The 19,516-nt window shown below is 51.8% G+C and overlaps 1 protein-coding gene across 1 annotated transcript; it reads left to right on the top strand.

The window, feature by feature from the left end:
* Window positions 1-1,244: 1,244 nt before the first annotated feature.
* HES3 (hes family bHLH transcription factor 3) lies at window positions 1,245-2,877 on the top strand. Its single transcript, XM_065421209.1, has 3 exons — window positions 1,245-1,325; window positions 1,507-1,588; window positions 2,486-2,877. Exons 1-3 carry the CDS (start codon window positions 1,245-1,247, stop codon window positions 2,875-2,877), a joined length of 555 nt encoding a protein of 184 aa, XP_065277281.1.
* Window positions 2,878-19,516: the final 16,639 nt, after the last annotated feature.

Genomic DNA, 19,516 nt, shown 5'->3' on the forward strand with positions numbered 1-19,516 from the left:
GAGGGAGAATTCCCTGGCTTTACAGAGGGCCCGGGACCCTGCCTGGGTCCGGGGAGCTGGAAACAACAGGTCCCTGGACCTCTCCTGGGGGAATCCCACGTGCACCTGTGAGCGCGCGGGGCTGGCCTGGCCCTGCCATGCTTTAATGAAACATATGTTCGCTCATGTCTCCGCTTAGAGCGGAGAAATCGCGCCTCCGCGCTCTTTGAAGGGCTGCAAGCAGAAAATTGCTGCATTGTCCGGGCATTAGGGCCGCTAATCTAGCCTGGCCTCCCCGCGCCAAGCGTGAAACGCGACCAGAAAGGAGGACTTGCTGGGCCTAGTTGATATGTCTTCATCTCCCGGCGGCCCGCCTGGCACGGGGCTCTCCCAGAGGCTGGCCGGGGCCGGGCCGCGTGCGGACTGCAGGGAACAAACCCTTCGCTAATTAGCAGTGCCCCGCGGAGGGACTCGACCTGCCCCAGCAGCTTCGGTAGCGCGCTAGGGATCCCCGGGGCGCACAGACTGCAGCGGCGGGACCCGAGCATAAGCCAGCTGGTGTCTGCGAGCGCTGGGGCGTGCGCGGCGCTGTACAGCCAGTCACGGCCCAAACAAGCCCGTGCAGCCAGAGCCGCGTGTTCTCCGGCACCCAGGGGCACGGAACACAAAGGGATCCCTATGAGAGTTCAGAGCCGCACGGCAAGGGCTTGGTGAACCCCCGTGGGGGGGGGGGCAGAGATAACTCGAGTGATGCCATTTGCTTCCCAACACGGAGCCCCCCCCCCCCCCCCGAGGTGTGGCGGGCTGGGCGGTGGCTCCCGTTCTTTAAATCCAGTGAAACACACAAACGGCACTTGAACATCTTGGTAAAAGTCATTGTAACCCTTCCCAGCCTCCCTCGCCTCGCCAATCACAGCTCCTGGGCCCCAGAATTCCCCCTTCCCCAGCTGCCCGCCCCCGGCCCTTGCCCCCCTCGGGGAGGCGCTCAGCGCCTGAATGCCGGTATTGACATGTAAAGTGGGTCCCCGGTATAAATCCTGCCTCCCTCCCCCGGCTGCGAACTCCCGGGGCCGCTCGTTCCCGGAGAGGGGGAACATGGTCACCCAGCCCGGAGGGCAGGAGAAACCGCAGCTTTGCAGCTTCCGCAAGGTTTGCTAGCAGCACTCGGCCGGAGGAAAGAAGCGGGCCGGGGGCCGGGGGCCGGGGGAGTGAAAGCCAAACCCCGGTAACATTTCCCTTCTCCCCCGCAGATCTCAAAACCCTTGATGGAGAAGAAGAGAAGAGCCAGGATCAATGTGTCTCTGGAGCAACTGAAGGCTCTGCTAGAAAAGCACTATTCTCACCACGTGAGTCACCCCCCCCCCCCCCGGTACCCACTACCCCTCGCCCCCAGATCACCACACTGTCTAGACAGGTTTCCCAGGCCAGCGGGCACTTCTTGGCTCCGCCTTTACAGTGGAACCGAATCACTGGACTATGGCCCGTTCAGTACGTTATTGATCGCGGTGGGTCTCTCTCTCTCTCCAGATCAGAAAGCGCAAACTGGAGAAGGCAGATATCCTGGAGCTGAGCGTCAAGTACATGAAAAGCCTCCAGAATTCTGTCCAAGGTAAAACTTCCGTTGCCCTCCCGTCTCCTCGCGGGAGTAGCAGGGCTCATGGCGGTTGTTGCTGGGTAGAAGGGGCTTGTGTTAATCTGGATCGAAGCTCAAGGTTGCGGGGTCCCGCCGGTTGCATCCCAATGATGCGAATCCACGAGCTGTGGTGCAAGGAGCCAGAATCTCATCTGGGGCACCGGGGCGGCAGCAGTGTCTGGTTATTGGGCTGCCTTCGGCCGTGCCTGGGCTCCCTGGGCGCCTCAAGACACTGGTTTGAAATTTACTCTGGATTTAGATCCCACGCCCTGTTAGATCGATGGCACCGAGCCCCGTGTGGACACGACTCTGCCCGGTCCCTTTGCTCGGTCAATTGCAGTTTCTATGAATCCCTTGGAGCCTCCGTGGCTCGCAGGCTGGGGCGGAGCAGTGCCGGACTGGCCGGAGAGCCCGCGGCGGTAACTGGACCCCCCAGAGGGGGAGGGGCCGAGTAGCAGCTGTTTTCCTGGCTTGTCTGCAGGCCGGATTAGGGCAGGCGCGTGCCGCGCGGATTGGCCCCGTCCTCCTCCCAAGAGCAGGTTGCACTCAGGCAGGACGGGTTGCGCGCGCAGGAGAGAGCCGCGAGTAACGCAGAGTCCTGGATCCACGCGCCCCAGTGTGGCGAAGCGGGGCTCCCCCAGCGCCCACTGGCTGTTCAGAGACCCCGCGCCCCGCTGGCCAGGGGCCCAGCGCAGAGTCTTGGGCTCCCAGCGGTGCGGATCTGCAGGATGGGGCGGGCAGGAGCAGCAGTGATGCTATCGGGGTGGGCCCTGGAGGCTCCCGGCTGGCATTGATGGGGCGGGCTGGGGCCCTCCCCGGCGCCGGGGGGGTCCCGCTGCTGCAAGGCTGCTGATCCGCTCTCCGTTCTCCCAGGGGCTGACTACCAGGCCGGCTTCCGGAGCTGCCTGCACGGGGTGAACCAGTTCCTGCTGCGCTCCGAGGGGGCCAGCGAAGCTTCCTCCTTCCACCTGCTGCAGGAGCTCGCCCGGGCCTCCCCGCGGGTGAGCGGCTCCGGCTGCAGCACCACGGACAGCAGCCCCCTCGCGCCGCGCCCGGGGCCCCGGGGCTCCCGGCCCGGCGGCCGCGCGGCCGAGCAGAGGGGGCCTGTGCAGAAAGCCGGCGGCTCCACCCAGCGCCCCCGGGCCCCTGGCGCTCCCAGCTCCCAGCCCCGGACTGAGCCGGGCGCTGCTGCCCCGCGGCGCGGCCCCGTGCAGCAAAGACCCTCCGGGCCCAGCAGGAGCCAGGCACTGTGGCGGCCCTGGTAGCGCGCGCCTCCCCCACGCGCGGCTTGGTCAGGAGAACGTGGGCGGGCGGGGGCGTTTCCCTGCCCGCGGGCGCTAGAGCGCAGGAGGGACGTGGCCGGGGGTTAGGCTCACCCCCGCTGGGCTCGGTCCTTCGCTAGCCAGCGCCCCGGGCGCGCAGAGCGCAGGGGCGGAGGTTCTCCGCCCAGCCGGGGAGATGCAGGACCCGGGGGACGCATTTCATTGTTTTAAATATCGCCCCCGCTTCCAAGGGGCGCCGAGGCGGCAGCGTGTTTGTACCCGGCTCCCGGGTTTAATAAACCGGCTCCCACATCCCGTGTCTCGGTTTCTTTCCCCGCACGGCCCAGCAAGGGAGCTGGCGGGGTCAGGGATGACGTGGGAGAAAGAAACACAACAAAGTTCCCGGAGAACCGAAGGCGCCTGCTCGCTCCCCGGGCCGCAGGGCGGGGGCAGAGGAGCTTCAAATATTAAACGAGTTTGAACAAAACTCTCAAGGCAGCTGGGAGCGTTGAAACGCGGAACGGCGGGGAGCAAAGCGATGCTGCAAAAGGCAAAGTGCCCCCCAGAGCCGGGACATTGTCCGCGGGAAGCAGGGACCCGTGTAGGGCGGCCCATTGGCTCCAGCCAAGGTCCTGCACAGGGGACACGATCCTGGGGAGGCTGCAGGGTGCAGAGCGTCTCCTGCCGCCCGGACAAACGCTCAAAGGGCGGCGACTGTGCCGGACATTCCTTAGGCCCGTCCACACTGGACCCCGTCGGGAGCCGCCTTGCGCAGCCTGCCCGCAGAGCGCCGGTGGGGGACACACCCCGGCCCCTTTGCCTCGATCAGACTTCTCCCCTCCAACGCCTGGCAGTCACTGCTGCTTTCCACCCCAGAGCAAGTGCGCGTCCCCCTGGTGCTCGGCTGTTTGCAGTCAGCCCAGGCTGTGGGGCTAACCAGCCGCCAGCTCCTCCCCCCCCCGAGGACCTTCCCGGCCAGGGAAAGGCTGGGGGAACAGGAGGCTTCCATGGAAAAGAACATTTCGGCCTCTCCCTGAGCCTGAACCACTTAATGAAACAGGCAGGTGGGGATTAACCAGTGCGTCTAAAGTACCCAGCCTCAGCTCCTAATTCCTGAGACCTTTTACTCCCAAACCACCTAGCAAAAGCATCCTGCCGCTAACCCACGGCTAGCCTGACCCCAGGACTCTCAGTAACTGGGACTATTCGCCTGCCAGTGCCAGCCCAGAGGGGGCCCTAAGCAGGAATACTTCCCCCCCCCCATGCCAAAACAGGCAGGTGCTTATAATGAAAAGTGAATAGGGGCCCCCCCTGAGGGTTCAGGGCCCTAAGCAAGTGCTTAGTCTGCTTCCGCCTAGGGCCGGCTCTGGCCGCTTCACCCCTTGAATGGTGAATGAAGAAACTAGGCACCGGCAGAAAACCCTGCACCATGCCAGGTCACTGCGGGCCTGCAGGGCCTGCCTTGCTGGACTGGGTCTGCTCCTGGCCCCTGACCCGCTGGGCCCAGCTGGCAGCACCTGCAGCTCCCATGCTGGCTGTGGGTTACTGGTAATGCTCCCCTGGACTGGATGCAGTTCCAGGCACCCACCCAAGGACTGTGCTTTGTGCTGGGGGCCTGCCCTGTGTCAGGTGCCTAAGGGGGATAAAAAGCCACCGCAGGCCCTGCCCCGCAGAAGCTCCACCTTTTTGTGCCCTAGGACTCTCCAAGCACCTTTTCTCAGCACAGCTATTTAGCACAGTTCCGGATAGTCTCATTGACCCCTTCGGGAAGGAAGGAAGGAGTGTGGCAGCAGGGGGGGTTGAGCTCACTCCCTGCTACATTTCAGCATTTGTTTGTTTCTTTCTTTCGGAAAAGCAGCCTCAGGCCCTTGGTTCCAAGCCCCAAATTTACCAGCTTTTATGTGCCAAAGACTAACAGGCAATGTTTAAACACCCCCACGTGCGTGTGTGTGTGTGGTTTATTAGGGAGAGATGTGTGACTTTCAACCTGGGGAGTACTGTGAAGTATCACCGTGCAAAAAATATATACAAAGAGCACTTACAATTCTGCGATGTTGCTTCCAAGCCAGAGCTACTGTGCTGCATCTCCAGTGAGCAGATAAGGTTGTAGGTTTAGCAGAAATTTACAAGGCCATTGCAGAGAAACTAAATTAATTCTTTGCCTCGGTCTTCACTGAAGAGGATGTGAGGGAGTTTCCCACACCTGAGCCATTCATTTTAGCAGACAAATCTGAGAAACTGTCCCAGATTGAGGTGTCATTAGAGGAGGTTTGGGAACAAATTGAGAAATTAAACAGTAATTAGAACAGAAATTAAACAGTAATAAGTCACAAGGACCAGATGGTATTTACCCAAGGGTTCTGAAGGAACTCAAATGCAAAATTGCAGAATTACTTACTGTGGTATGTAATCTGTCACTTAAATCAGCCTCTGTAACAGATGACTGCAGATAACGTAACACCTATTTTTAAAAAAGACTGCAGAGGTGATCCTGGCAACTACAGGCCAGTAAGTCAAACTTCAGTACCAGGGAAATTGGTTGAAACTTATAGTAAAAAAACAGAATTATCAGACACATAGGTGAACATATGTTGGGGAAGCATCAACATAGCATGTGTACAGGGAAATCATGCCTCACCAATCTATTAGAATTCTTAGAGGGTGTCAGCAAACATGTGGACAAGGGTAATCCAATGGATATAGTGTACTTGGACTTTTAGAAAGTCTTTGACAAGGTCCCTCACCCAAGGCTCTTAAGCAAAATAAGCAGCTGTGGGATAAGAGGGAGAGTCATCTCATGGATCAGTAACTGGTTAAAGGATAGGAAACAAAGGGTAGGAATAAATGATCAGTTTTCAGAATGGAGAGAGGTAAATAGTGGAGTCCCTCCAGGATCTGTACGGGGACCAGTGCTGTTCAACGTATTCATAAATGAGCTGGAAAAGGGGGTAAACAGTGAGGTGGCAAAGTTTGTAGATGATACAAAATTACTCAAGATAGTTAAGTTCAAAGCTGACTGCAAAAATTACAAAGGGATCTCACAAAACTGGGTGACTGGACAAGAAAATGTCAGATGAAATTTGTTGTTGATAAATGAAAAGTACATAATTCCAACTATACTTACAAAATGGTGGGTCTAAATTAGATATTACCACTAAAGAAGAGATATTGGAATCATTGTGGATAGTTTTCTGAAAACATCTGCTCAATGTGCAGTGGCAGTCAAAAAAAGCTAACAATGTAAGTAACCAGTAGGAAATGGATAGATAATAAGCCAGAAATTATCATAATGCCACTAGATAAATCTAGGGTATGCCCACATCTTGAATACTACATGCAGTTCCGATTGCCCCATCTCAAAAATATGTATTAGAATTGGAAAAAGTACAGAGAAGGGCAACAAAAATTATTAGGGATATGGAACAGCTTCCATATGAGGAGAGATTAAAAAGACTGGGACTGTTCATCTTAGAAAAGAGACGACTGAGGGGGGATATGATAGAGGTCTATAAAATCATGCCTGGTGTGGAGAAAGTGAATAAGGAAGTTTATTACCCCTTCACATAACACAAGAAACAGAAAAAAATAGGCAGCAGGTTTAAACCAAACATAAGGAAGTACTTATTCACACAACGCACAGTCAACCTGTGGAATTCATTGTCAGGGGATGTTGTGAAGGACAGAAGTATAACTGGATTTAAAAAAGAATTGGATAAATTCATAGCGGACCAGTCCATGGCTATTAGCCAACATGGTCAGGGATGCAGCCCTATGCTCTGGGTGTCCCTAAACCTCTGACTGCCAGAAGTTGGGACTGGACAACAGGGGATGGCTTACTTGATAGTTACTAGAGCCCTGCAAATCCACGGATATCCACTTTATATCCACATCCACAGATGCCAATGAGTATATCCACGGACCATCAACATACCCGTAGGAAAACACCCTGGTTCAGTAGGAGAAAAACATCATCATCAACCAGGCATAGTCTGCTAAGGACCATTGCACCAGCTAGCATGACCATGGTTGATGGTGTCCCACCAGGCTTCCTGTAGGGAAGTTCCCACTCTGTCTCAATCCTGTGAATCCATGAATCTCTGGGGCAGGCAGCACCAGGCAGGGGTAGGGATGCCCCCTTTGCCCGTGAATGGAGAGTTTGCGAGAACACAGACTGCAAACTGTCGTTTCTTTTGCACTGGTGGAAGGCTTTTGTTAGGGACTGCAGGGAGCATGCGTTGCAAGAGCAGGAGGCAAACAAGGCCCAGACTTACAGTCAAGTGTCATTTATCATTCCGCCTCTCTGGAGCAGATGCCCTGAGCCTGCATGAGCAGGAACATTCTGCTCGTGGGAGAGGGAGCTGCTTTTAGTGGGTTGCATTGAGATTCACACTGTTACCTTCACTGTTGTGATTTCTCCCGCCCAAGCGCACGCTGCGTGCATACAGCCACTTCACCCCCAAGGGGCTCGCCCCGCTCAGAGCTTTCACCAACATTATCTTCAAAGTTTTGAATGGACTCCCAGGGAGCCAGATCCTCAGTGGTGCAAACCTGAACAGCCGCACTGGCTTCAGGCTCTGCCCTTACACCAGGATCTGGGTGTTCCTTGGCAGAAACATAGACCCGCCTGTTTATTAGCAGCTGCTAGGAAAACCTGCCAGTCCCCAAAAGATCATTTTACCTGCTCTGTCGGCATTTACTGAGGCCTGTGGTGTAGGATGAGCTGTAAGCGATTGCAGCCTCCCACCTCCCAGCCTGCCTTTGTGCCCTCCCGGGGCAGGGTGTGCTCCAGGCACCTCCAGGGCTCTTTTCCCTTCACACACACATTAAGTGGCACTAATTATGCACTAAGTAGCCAGTCATGTTTTGAGTTACACGGTAATTGAAGTGTTCCTCCAGCATGTCACAATCCTTTGTTTGCTTTCCACATGCCGACCAGTGAAAGTTAATGCTAGCAGCTTCCGCTGGCCCATGGTCACCGTTCCCGGAGCAACCTGCTGACTTATCTCCCTGACAGTCGTGGAGCGTAGGAGTGCTTTCTTTGGCTCTGTCTACGTAAGATTTGGACCTAGTGCCCATCACCGTGTTATCTGTGCTGCACAAAGCCCAGAACAGCAGGCCTTTCTCTCTGGGGCAGAGCAGGCATGCTCACTAAAGACAAGATGCAAAAAGTGAGTGTTGTAAAAAACTGGCGGACAGGAGGGAGCAAGACTAACATGCTTTTCCGAGGACCCACCATGGGCCCAGCATGTAGGTCCTGAGGTTTAACATGCCCCATTAAGGGAGGCCCCCCATCAACCCCCCCCTTTGTGCAGGGCTGGTGATAAACTCCCTGAGCTGAGGGTAACCGCCAGCCTGTGTCTGAAGTTAAGTGCTTTGGCGGGGGCCCGGAGTCAGCAGCAGGGCACCTCGCAGCTACTCCCTCCAGCTACTCAAGCAGCCCCAGGCCACGCCCCTGGCACCCAGCCCCCACCCTCCAATCAACCGTACCCCTACATTACAAGACAGCCGGGTCCTCCGGCACCTCCAGGTGCTGTGGACAAGCCATAAGGAGCTTGCAGAGGGAAGGGAGGGCAGGAATTTCTAGCAACTCCCTGCACTGTCTCCTGGGATTTTCACTTTGGCTTGGAGCCTGCAGAGTGAGCAGCCAGGAGAAGAAAAGGCCCTGCTATTAACATGACACTGGGACTAGTCAAGGGGTAGAAGAGAGCTGATGGTGGAAGAAAAGGGGCACTGGGGCCACGCTGCCACATCCCCCACTGCAGGAAGAGCTGAAGGCACAGGCATCCCTTCGCACTGTGAGCTGCAGCAGTGCCCAGCCGAGCTCTCTGCACGAACTGCTGAAGGTCTCTCAGAGGTTGCGATGGGCAGCAGTTGGAGCAGCACATCCATGGCCATGGGGGTACAGAGTGGCCCAGGTTGCTGCCTGTCTCCCTACTTGGGCACCTCCATGGTTATTTGTACCTGAATGTTCACAGGGCCGGAGGATTCTGGCTGGTAGGAACTAGCGTATTCTGCAGCACAAGGCCTGGAGACTGCTAACTTCTCACCGGTCACACCAGCTGCTTATCTTACTACTCTCAATGATCCAGCAGCTGTTTGTCATGAGAGCGCTCAGACCTGGGACGTCTTCTATACATCACGTCGGTCTGAAGAGTTGGAGAAACTGGGGTGCTAATGGCAGACCCTCCTTTTATGATATTCTTCCTTATGTCCACACCCTAAATTCCTACTTAAGGTGTCATCAGAGTTTCATCTTAGTCAGTCTATTCATTTACCATTCCCTCCCTCCCCCCGACATAATTCTCAACAGGAGGCTCTCTTTCATACCTTAGATGACAGACGAGCATTGGCCTTCTATCTAGATAGATGTAGTTTGTGTAATTATATTTTGCCATCATCGCCTGGTAATTCACAATCCAAAATTGTAGGGTTGCAGATGAGTGTAACTTCCATGTCTGGTGAGCTGCATGCTAGGTCATCGCTGAGCCTCAGAGAGAGGGAAGCGATTTCTGTCTCTTCCATTTCACGTTTTTCCCCATGAAGAGGAATTAGGGTAGCGCCTGTAGTAGCTTGTGTTTGAACAACTGGTCACAAAAGGTCACATTGCTTCCTGGGCCAGCTGTCAGAGAAAGAGACTTCATCCCAGTCGCCAGCAGTGAGTGGAGACAGGCAGTTGTCCTGTGAGTGAGCAGGGGCAGAAGAGTCATTTTAAAGCCCTGATCACTGCTAAGATCTCAGCATGTGAAGAAGTTTATTCAGGGGCATTTAGAAAGGGTTAATGATTAACCTTCCGGGTTATAAAATGTTTTACCCATCCAGTCTGCAACTGAACCACTAAGTGCCTTTCACAAAGAGAGGAAGGCAATTAAGCAGACCCATAAATGAGAGAGACATGCAAACCCTAGAGAGACAATATCCCACCCTATTGTCTGTGTTCCCCCTTTCATCCTTAGACATGGGGGAGGAGAGGGTTTTATTGCTCGGGGGATTGTCACAGCCATAGTGCAGCAAAGATGGACATGTTGGTGGAGAATCTTCCCGAAAGCATAAGCCTTGATCATTCTTGTGTCTTATTGGCAAAGCCATAGAAGATCAAAACAAAGAAGCCGGGAGACCCCTTACAATAGGCCGGCGGAGGATTTTAGAAAGACAGACATGCTTTCCCAGCGATGGGAGAGGGACACTGCCTCATCCCACAATTTTGCTCAGTGAATGACAACGATAAGCATCTTTCCAATGGCCATAATTTGATACAGTTTTGTTTTTAACCCATCCTAGTGTGGCTGCGAGAATCACAGCTGGTGAAAGCGCTCCTAGGTGAGATGCACAGCAGAGCGCCTGTACCGTTAATGATGCCAGACAGGCCTGGTCTCCTGGGACCCACTCACTGTTGCTTGGAATGGCTTGGCCTTCTTCGCAGTTGTCTTTAGCAGCGTTCTTTCACTGCTCCTGCCTTTTCCTGTGAACTCACGTTCCTACGGGAGAGAGAGGAAAGACACAGAGTGCCAGATCCTTCTTTGGTAGATGCTTTATGGAGCTCTTCCAGTTTCTGCTGACGTACCCTTATGCCCACACTAGGTACGTGTGACAGTGAATGGAAACAGCTTATGTTAATGTGCCTCACTTCACCACCACGCCTTCCTTCCAGCTCCAAAAGGAGCCTCCTGCCTCGTGTCCAAGTAGCCTCTCGGAGAGACAAAAGCCCTTTTACTCTCTGAAGCCGCCCCCTTGTTGGGGTCAGTGTGTCACAGCAAACAATGATGGGACTGTTCTGCAACCTCTGCCCCTCTAGATGGCAGCACCGGCACACGCATGAAAGAGCCATTGCCTTGCCAGGCTGTGCAGAGACGCTGAAGAGCGAGTTGTCCCCAGAAGAGCAGCAAGGATGCTAGAAAGATGACTGTGGCCTTACCAGAATCTCACTGCAGCCAATGGAGGATCTGGGTTTCTTTGCAAACCAGTGCCTGTGCAGGGGAGCAAATACCCCAGCCAGGACAGCGCTGCTGAGCGAGGCTCCGGGGGGCCCTGTGTCCCCCTGGGCAGCTTGTCAGAAATAAAGATATTAAGCTCTGTTGTCCAATGTCATTCCAGCCACCAGTGAAACTTCAGCCACACTCTGCCCGAAGCTCAGCTGGAGTTCAGGTCCATGTTGCACAGGGAGGCAGACAGTCCCTTTTTTCTCTCCACTGCGCCTTGGATACCAAGGGGATGGGCGCGATACAAGAACCCAGAGAGAAGGCACATGTGGGTCCAAGTGGACAGGCTCATTCCTCCATGCACTGCAAGCATGAAGTGGAGTTTCTGAGCATTTGCCTGTAATTCCAGTCACTGTTTCCCCAGTTTCACCCTGCTGCTTTCATAACTAAAGGCAGCAGGTGATTCTCCTCCCGGTGGAGGATCCCTAACCCATCTTGCACAAGGCTGCCATAAAACATAGGTGAGATCATCTGACCAGAAGCTGGTGAGTCTGTCATGCAGTCTAGGCACTCATCCGACATCGCTTTTCAGCTTGCTCCGGGAAGCTCCTACCATCATGAGGCTGTGTCGACAGAGAACCCAGCCTTGACAAATCAGAACAAATGGGGAAATCTCTGCAAGATCAGACCTGCTAGTCTGCTCTCCACGTAGACATAACTGGGGCCTAAAAGCTTAAAAACCATAAGCGTTCAGGTGTTACTCCAAACTCAGCTGTAGTCTGTGGAGGGGGGCAGGGCATACGTTCTCCTCAAGGGCACTGACTCACATGGTCCAGGATGAGGGAAGTCATCACCATGAGCTGGCTGTTCAGTGAGTTGTGTGAACGCAGTTCGGCTCACCAGTGCAGTTTTTAGTGAGCAGGTGTGTCCTTCATACTAACCTCAGACATTACTGGTACTAGGGATCGTACTTGCTGGTAATTCCTGCAGAGCAATCAACAGCTAGGGAGGTTGAGATAAGCTTCAGCTCTGGGGCAGGTGGATCCTACTTGCTTGGATTCGTTCTGGGGACTTCAGGTTCTGGTCCCTCTCCCCAGCACAAAGCCCGCCTGAGGGGACTCAAACACATTGAAGTTGGTACATTCAGCACTTAGCAATACAAGGAGCCATTCCCCAGCCCCATGCACTACAGTGACATTTCGAGGGGGGACATTGCAGCCAACTGCCCAGAAATTCTCACTGATGCAAACAAAATGGAGCTGGTTCTGTCAGTTTTGACATCACTAAGTTCTGTTTTGGGACGAGCAGGCAAGCCCACTGGAGCAAGTGATAGCAGAAATGGGCCCAGGACAGAGTTTTGATGATTTAGGGTGGGAGTTTCCAAAAGTGCGTAATCATTTGGGAGCGCAAGTCCCAGGGAATGTGAGTGGGATTCCTGCTATTCCCAGAGTGCCTTGGGAGCAGGAATTGCTTCCCACTGTTGCACTGGGCCAGGGTTATGAGAATGCAGGAAAGCTGTGGCCTGCACCTGAAGAAATAGAAATGAAGTGACAGGACAATGTACATACCAAGTAGCAAGGTGAATGGAGTGTAAACAATACGGAAGGGATTTTTATTCAGTCCTTTACAAAGAGAAACCCTCAAGTTGTCAAAAAAGAGCAAACTACAAACGAATCAGAAATACTGTGAATAAAATGCTTTAAACTTTATACTTAAGACAAATCCACTTAGACCAATAGAAAGAATTGTTGCAAAGCATCAACATCACTGACAGAATGGAGATCTTACAAATGCATAGTACACACAGAACAGTTTAAAGAAGTAGTTTGAGTTCCAACAAAAGTACCTTATTGGAATAAATTGGAATTTACAAAACATCAATCATTATTGTGCAATAAAAAGACATTGTCTAGTTATCCCAAAGAATGGAGCAGCCTTTGTATTCTTTTTTTTTCTCCAAAATTCAGTAAAAATCAGGATTGGCTCTCTGCGATACGGTGGCACAAAACACATTCTTTTCAGAATATTGCCTTTTGACACTAAAAATAGTTAAAAAGATACAGTACTACAAATTGTTAACAACTGCTTAAAGCCTTGTTCTCCCCTGGTTAGAGGTGAAACACAAAGAGGTCACCAACAGAATTATTAATAAATGACCAGCATCAATATTTTTAATCCTTAAAGGCACAACATCACTTTCTGGTGGTGGAATTTTATCAATAGGAATAAAACATCCACCCAGACGCTCTGTTTAACCCCTTGTTTCTAAGTTTGTGGTTCTTTTTTTTTATTGCAATTGAAAAATGAATTAGTTAGAATGGTTCATTTAAACATTGTGCATTCCAAATTATAAGCATACCTCACACCTGTCCCCTAGACACAGAGACTCTCTTCACTCACTTAGGAGAAATCTCATTCTTCGGGACCCCGTTGAGAAGAGCTCAAGATTGAGTATTTTTTGCTTATGACAAACAACTAAGGATTCAAACGTAACACTGAAACCGACTGTGTTTCTTTAATGTTTCATTCATGGCTTTGAAGTTTAAGTGAATTAATGGCAGGGTCTGGATTGTTCTTTTACAGTCAGGGTTAGATTTGTCAAAAAGAAACACACCTCAAACCCAACAGAATTCAACGGGTGGCTCCAATTTCAGAGGAGTTGAATTTTGGTTCCAAATGCATTTTATTTTCAGTCTAGTGCAGTTGGCAGCACTTCATGTGTATAATTTAAATCAGTCTATTTCAGTAAAATGTACCGGTTCTTTGAATTCAGTCTGCATTTGTATGCTTCAGACCATCAATGACACAACTCAACTGCGGCTCTGTCTGTTGACTCTTTCACTGCAAAAGGCGGCAGAGTTTTCTGGCGATCTGTTATAGACTATTTCTTGCAGCGGAGGAGGATTCTCCCACCCCTTCTTCACATTCAGGCAAAGCAGATAGTTTAGCCACATGCTTTCCCTGGAATTCCTTTCCCCATCAGTGCTGATTAACAAGGTACCAGGGGTTACACAGGTGCCGCTCAGTACTCTCGCTGTGCAGGGAATTGGGGCAGCAGGCAGCATTCTTTAAGGAACTGGTAACAATGGTACTTTGCACTCAAAAGCACTTTTCACTGAGGGATCACAGCCCCGTGAGAAAGGCAAACGTTACTAAACTGCCACCACAGCTGAGGAAACCGAGGCACACAGAAGTGGTGTGAGCTTGGACAAGTCACTTGTCCTATGAGCAGCAGAGCCATGAACAGGATCCAGGAGTCCTGCCTCGCAGCCCCTCTAGACCCAACCGGCCTCCCTGTGCAGAGCAGGAAGGTTATCGGAGAGATGCTTTCTATTTACCTCCACCCCAGGGCAATCGGGGCTGATGGGAAAGGAAATGGCAGAGAACTACAGGGCAAGGCAGAGGTCCTGGTCACAGTCTTGTCAGCCCTCCTGAGCATGCTGCTGACACCCCTCAGCGCTCGCTTGTGAGCTAGCAAAATCTCACTTATTAGAAAATAAGCAGCTGGGGCACAGAGTCCCGTCAAAAGCGCTACTGGTAACTTTTCTATGGCATATGTATATTTTCTGTTCTCAGAGTGCTCCTGCTAGCATCGGGGAATCTCATCTGAGAGTGTAGCTGGTCTAACGCAAAGAAATGCAAGAGTACATGAAACCAATACATGCATGTTACCATATTTTACAGTATATATCGGGTTGCATTCACACAAGCATAACATCACAGACCAGGGAGGGAATGTCCCTCTTTATGCAGCACGTGGGGACTGCCCGTGAATACGGCATGCAGCTTGGGGCATCCCCATTCCAGGTGGCTAAAACAAATCGGAGGGGATCAAGATAGAGGGGCCCAGAGCATGATAGGTTCAGAGGGGCTGCTGACCTAACCAAACACTGAAAGAGCTAAGTATGAATAACTCAGCAGAGAGACCAGTAAGAGCGGCAGGGAACAGCCACAGTGTAAGTACTTAACAGAGAGCAATGAGTTTATCAAAGGGAAAGTTTAGGGTGGAAGTCAGGACAAATGTCCTAACGATGTTGATAGGACTCTGGAAGAGTCTCCCCAGGGAAAGAGGGTTAGCACTTCACCGGGAATGTGTGTTAATGCTAAACAATCTGTTCCACTTTGTATTAACCTGGGACACTGGGAATACCTTTCCCAGACCTGCAGAACAGCTCTGTGGGGCTTGAAAGTGTCTCTCTCACCAACAGAAGTGGGTCCAATAAAAGATTCTCACCCGCCTTGTCTCTCTGATATCTGGGGACCAACACTGCTACACAACACTGCAAACAGTAGGTTCTATAGTCAAATGTAACTTTTGCAACAACGATTCTCCCTGTTATAAGCTGCTATTGAAAAACCACAATATTCATCCCTTCCAAGCCGTCTGGAAAGGGCTATACTTGGGCTCACTATCAGATATGACGACCAGCCATATGGCTTCTGCTCCGCAAATGCAGACCTCGGGGTAAAAACATACGCCCATTTCCTGATAACCCCTGCAGGACAGAAGAGCACTGTGAACACCCTGGCTGCCGAGCAGAAAGGCCACGTCTCCTCTTAGCAACTCGATGTACAACTTGCCACTTCTGTCCCCGCCACCTGCAATGGCTGGGAATGGGGCAGAGTGACCCACTCCAGGCAACTCGGAGGCACTGGCAGGCTCCAGGGAGATTCACATCCAAGCCACTTTGCACAGCAGGGTGGATTAGGCTGACACAGACCTTTGAGGTAATAGAAGGGAAGGTAAAAATAGAAGGTAAAAAATGGCAGGGAAATCCCGATGGCTCTTACCTTCCCCAGCCATTTGGGGAGGGAGGGATAGCTCAGTGGTTTGAGCATTGGCCTGCTAAACCCAGGGTTGTGAGTTCAATCCTTGAGGGGGCCACTTGGGGATCTGGGGCAAAATCAGTACTTGGTCCTGCTAGTGAAGGCAGGGGGCTGGACTCGATGACCTGTCAAGGTCCCTTCCAGTTCTAGGAGATGGGATATCTCCATTAATTATTATTATTATAGCCCTCTAAAGCTGCCTTTGGGGGACTGATTTCTAAAGGTGTTTAAAATACACTGCAACCCGAGACTAGATGTTACTTGTTCACAGAACTCGCCATGCTCCAGGTTTCCTACTTCCAGGGAGCAAGTCAGAGGGGATTGGGAGTCAAGACTGGGGCTGTCCTCCCTGGGTGATTTTGGGGGCAAGACCCTTCCCGTCTCTGTGCCTCAGGGCTGCAGAGCAGCACCAGGGTAGCCAGAGATGCGATTTCAAAGTGATGTAGTTAAACTGGTGCAAAAGGTTGTGTGTAGGTGTCTTTCGGTCTAAGCCAGGCTTATCTCATAAGTTTAGCTGAAATTAAAGAGGGTTAAACTAAACTGGAATAAGCCACTCCTGAACCGAAATACAAGGGTCCACACAGGCAAGTGCAGGGCAGGGGCCCAGTCCTTACATCAGAGCTCAGCCAACACCAGGGGAAGTCATGCTGCACCATAAGCAGTCTGGACAAAGACAAGGACTCTACCTCCCCATCAGTAAAATGGCCCAATTCACGTATGTTTGCAAAGCACTCTGGCTCTTTTGGAGCTAGCGATGTGCTAAGCACCGTCAGGGAGTGTATGTAGCTCAAACATAGATTTTAAGAAGCCCAGGCTGAGGGAAGCAACAGAAAAGGATTGAAACCCTTTGCAAGCCAGATACTGTAACCCTCAAGCCCCAGCCTACGCCCAGGAGTTGAAGAAGAGAGGGGGCTACAGCTAGAGAAACAGGAGTAACAGCCTGGTGGGTGGATTAACTGATGGGCAGAAATATCTGCATTAGAGGTGCAAGCCAACTGGAACAGGAAACAAGATGAGAGCCCAGCAGAAAGCCAGCCACTCCTCCCTGCTCTTCCAAGGCACCAGCATCCATCAGCTGATGCACGTAACAGGGAGGGGTGCTACTGTAGCAGGTGTGTTTTGGCTCTGATGGGAGGAGCAGACGAGACTTTGACGTGGCAACTCTCAGTATTTTCCAGGGTACGTTGGCGGGGCTTGGGAAATAATCAGTGAATATTTCCGTTTTCTCTCTGCCTGTAATCAGGGTTTTTTCCTATTAGCCTAAATTGTATCCCAGTTATGAACTGCAGGGCAGGACACTGAAGCCTTCCACAGCTCTGAACTGGTTCAAGGAGCTAACAGCAAGCATGGCAGGGCCGGGACATATGCATTGTTAGTGCTGGATACACAATCAGTGCAGAGTGGCCTGCCACTGGGTACCAGTGTTCAAGTGGAAAAGTCAAAGCAGAGATCCATTGTTGAGGCTTCAGTTCCCCCCATTAGCAGCGTTCAGACTGTGGCTGGGAAGGGAACAGAAATGGCTGTGCCAGACCCATGCTTCTGATTGCTGCAGTTGGGGAAGAAAAGGAGTGTGTATGTGTGTGTGTGTGGGGGGGGGGGGGTACCAGTCATCACCAGCTTTGTTTTTTCCACTTCAAACATTGCTTGGTATAGTTTTAAGGACACAGAAATTAGCTCCACAGAGTGAACCTGCCACTTTACCTTTAGCTTGTGTCTGTATCAGCGGTGAAACCACAGGACACAAATTAGCTGGATTTCACAACATGAACCCAAAGGAGCAGGAGGCACCAATTCTCCAGTTTCATGCAGGTCCAGAGCAACAAGACTGAGATCTGCACGAATGCACAAGAGCAACGGAGCCTCGTGCGATCCTGTACAACGGAGCCTCGTGCGAGCCTGTACAACGGAGCCTCGTGCGAGCCTGTACAAGAAATGGATCCTCGGGCTGTGGCAGAACCCACGAGCACTCTGACTCTAGGAACTACGACTCTCAGCCTCGGCAGTGAGTTATGAAGATGCACTAAGTGAATCACAGATCTGTCTACGGTCACCGGCCATTACAGAATCTAGAAAAATGAGCCTAATTCACTTAGCCTGCCTTAAAGCTGGCCTCTGTTCTTGGTCCACTGGAGCCAGTGTCATTAGCTTATCAGGTACCAATCTTCTCCTTTTTTTCCCCCTAGAGAAATCAGGTATAAAATTTAATTCACAGTAATTAAAAAAATAACAATGAGGGTTCAAGTATTACAAAATACTGAGCCCCTTTCCCCTTGCCCGGCCCTGGGCTCTATCTGCTTCTTAGCTTAGCTCGATGCTGTTAGTTCCCTTCCATTATGCAAGACACTGTACGCACATGCACCCTACACATACTCAAAAAGTAGCACTTGGAAATTGGTAAGGGTCATGAGTGGAATGTAACTTCTCCCCACGAGCGAGAGTCCTAGTGAAACAAAGGAGCTCACAGAAAGTCTCCACCCCACCCCCCTTCCCCTGGACCCCCCTCTCCCTCCAGGCAGAACAGAGTGATCCTGACTCTGCGGAGTTTGCTGCATTGTAGCAGAACAGCAGGTTAACCCAGAGGCCTGGACACCGCCATTGAAATGGAAATGTCGCCTCCTCTTCCCTCCTGACCCACCTCTCTTTGTGGCTCACAGACAGTGTCAAGAAAGGACAGAAGAGACACACTGGTTTTGTCGGTGATTAACTCAGCCTTTCGCTGGCAACAAAAGCTTTTCAGTGCCTGAATTCTGCCCAGTGTATCAATGTTCCCTGCAAAACACACCCCATTCTTCTGCCCTCAGAAAGGCCTTGCCCTCAAATGCGGTGGGGGAGAGAGGGGGGGAGAGGCTGAGTTTGTCAGCCCAGAGCAATCTCTGGCTGGGTCTTGTTTTTAATCACATCAATAGGGGAAGAAAAAAACACCCTAATTTTTTCTAAATGTCAAAACTGAATCTATTCGCTCTGCTCAGGAAGCAGCTGTTTCTGTCTGGAGCAGCCTGGATGCATTGCAATGGCCCAGACGCACAGCACGCTCTAGCAACAACATCAGCCGAGTGTTGCCATAATGTTTTCTTACCTGCCATATGCTGAGCCCCATGTTTCCATCTGACTGTGACTAACCCAACTCCGTAACAGCGCTCAGTCTGTTTCCAGAGCACGAACACGGGCCAGTTCGTACTGTTCAATCCCCCTTTCCCCAGACAGAGAGGGAGCCAGGTCTTGAATAAGTCACACACACACACACACACACACCAGCCCTGCACTATTAGGCACTGTAGTGTCAGGCTACCGTACCTTGGAAATAAGGCTGCTTCCCTTGGTGAGCCAACCGCTCTGACTAAAATGAGAAATATCTTTATTCTTCTCTAAAGGAAACGCAAGCTCAACTTTCAACCCCAGCCTGAACAGGAGGATGCAGCGTGTTAGCGATCACTACAGAGATAAATGATGCACGTGTAACAGCTACTAATAAATACCAGGAGAGAACATGGGGTTCAGCTAAACCCCCACCAGCCTTTTACAGACGGCACAATCCTGCTGCCCAGAATAAAGCAGAGTATTCACTCTGTGCTGCAGCACCTGCTCCGATCCCCCCATCCCAGGCTCCCCTGCCATCCACACACAGAAAGGGTCTGGAAGGATGGTGCTGTGGTTTTGTCCACCTGAGTAGGAATTTCAAACATTTTGACACCATCCTCAGATCAGACATTCCTTTCTGTGACATTCCACGTCAGTCTCTCAGCCTCCCTTTCTTTATGCATGAGAAAACGTCAGATTTCTTTGGTGCTTTGCTCAGCTCCCGCTACTAAACCAAGACCACCTCTTTGAAGGACATAAGGAAAGCCATAGGAACCCAACACACACGGCAGAGGTGGCATTGGGGTCCAGCACACCTGCTC

The sequence above is a fragment of the Emys orbicularis genome, chromosome 22 (genome assembly GCF_028017835.1).
Source record: "Emys orbicularis isolate rEmyOrb1 chromosome 22, rEmyOrb1.hap1, whole genome shotgun sequence".
Lineage (NCBI taxonomy): Eukaryota > Metazoa > Chordata > Testudines > Emydidae > Emys > Emys orbicularis.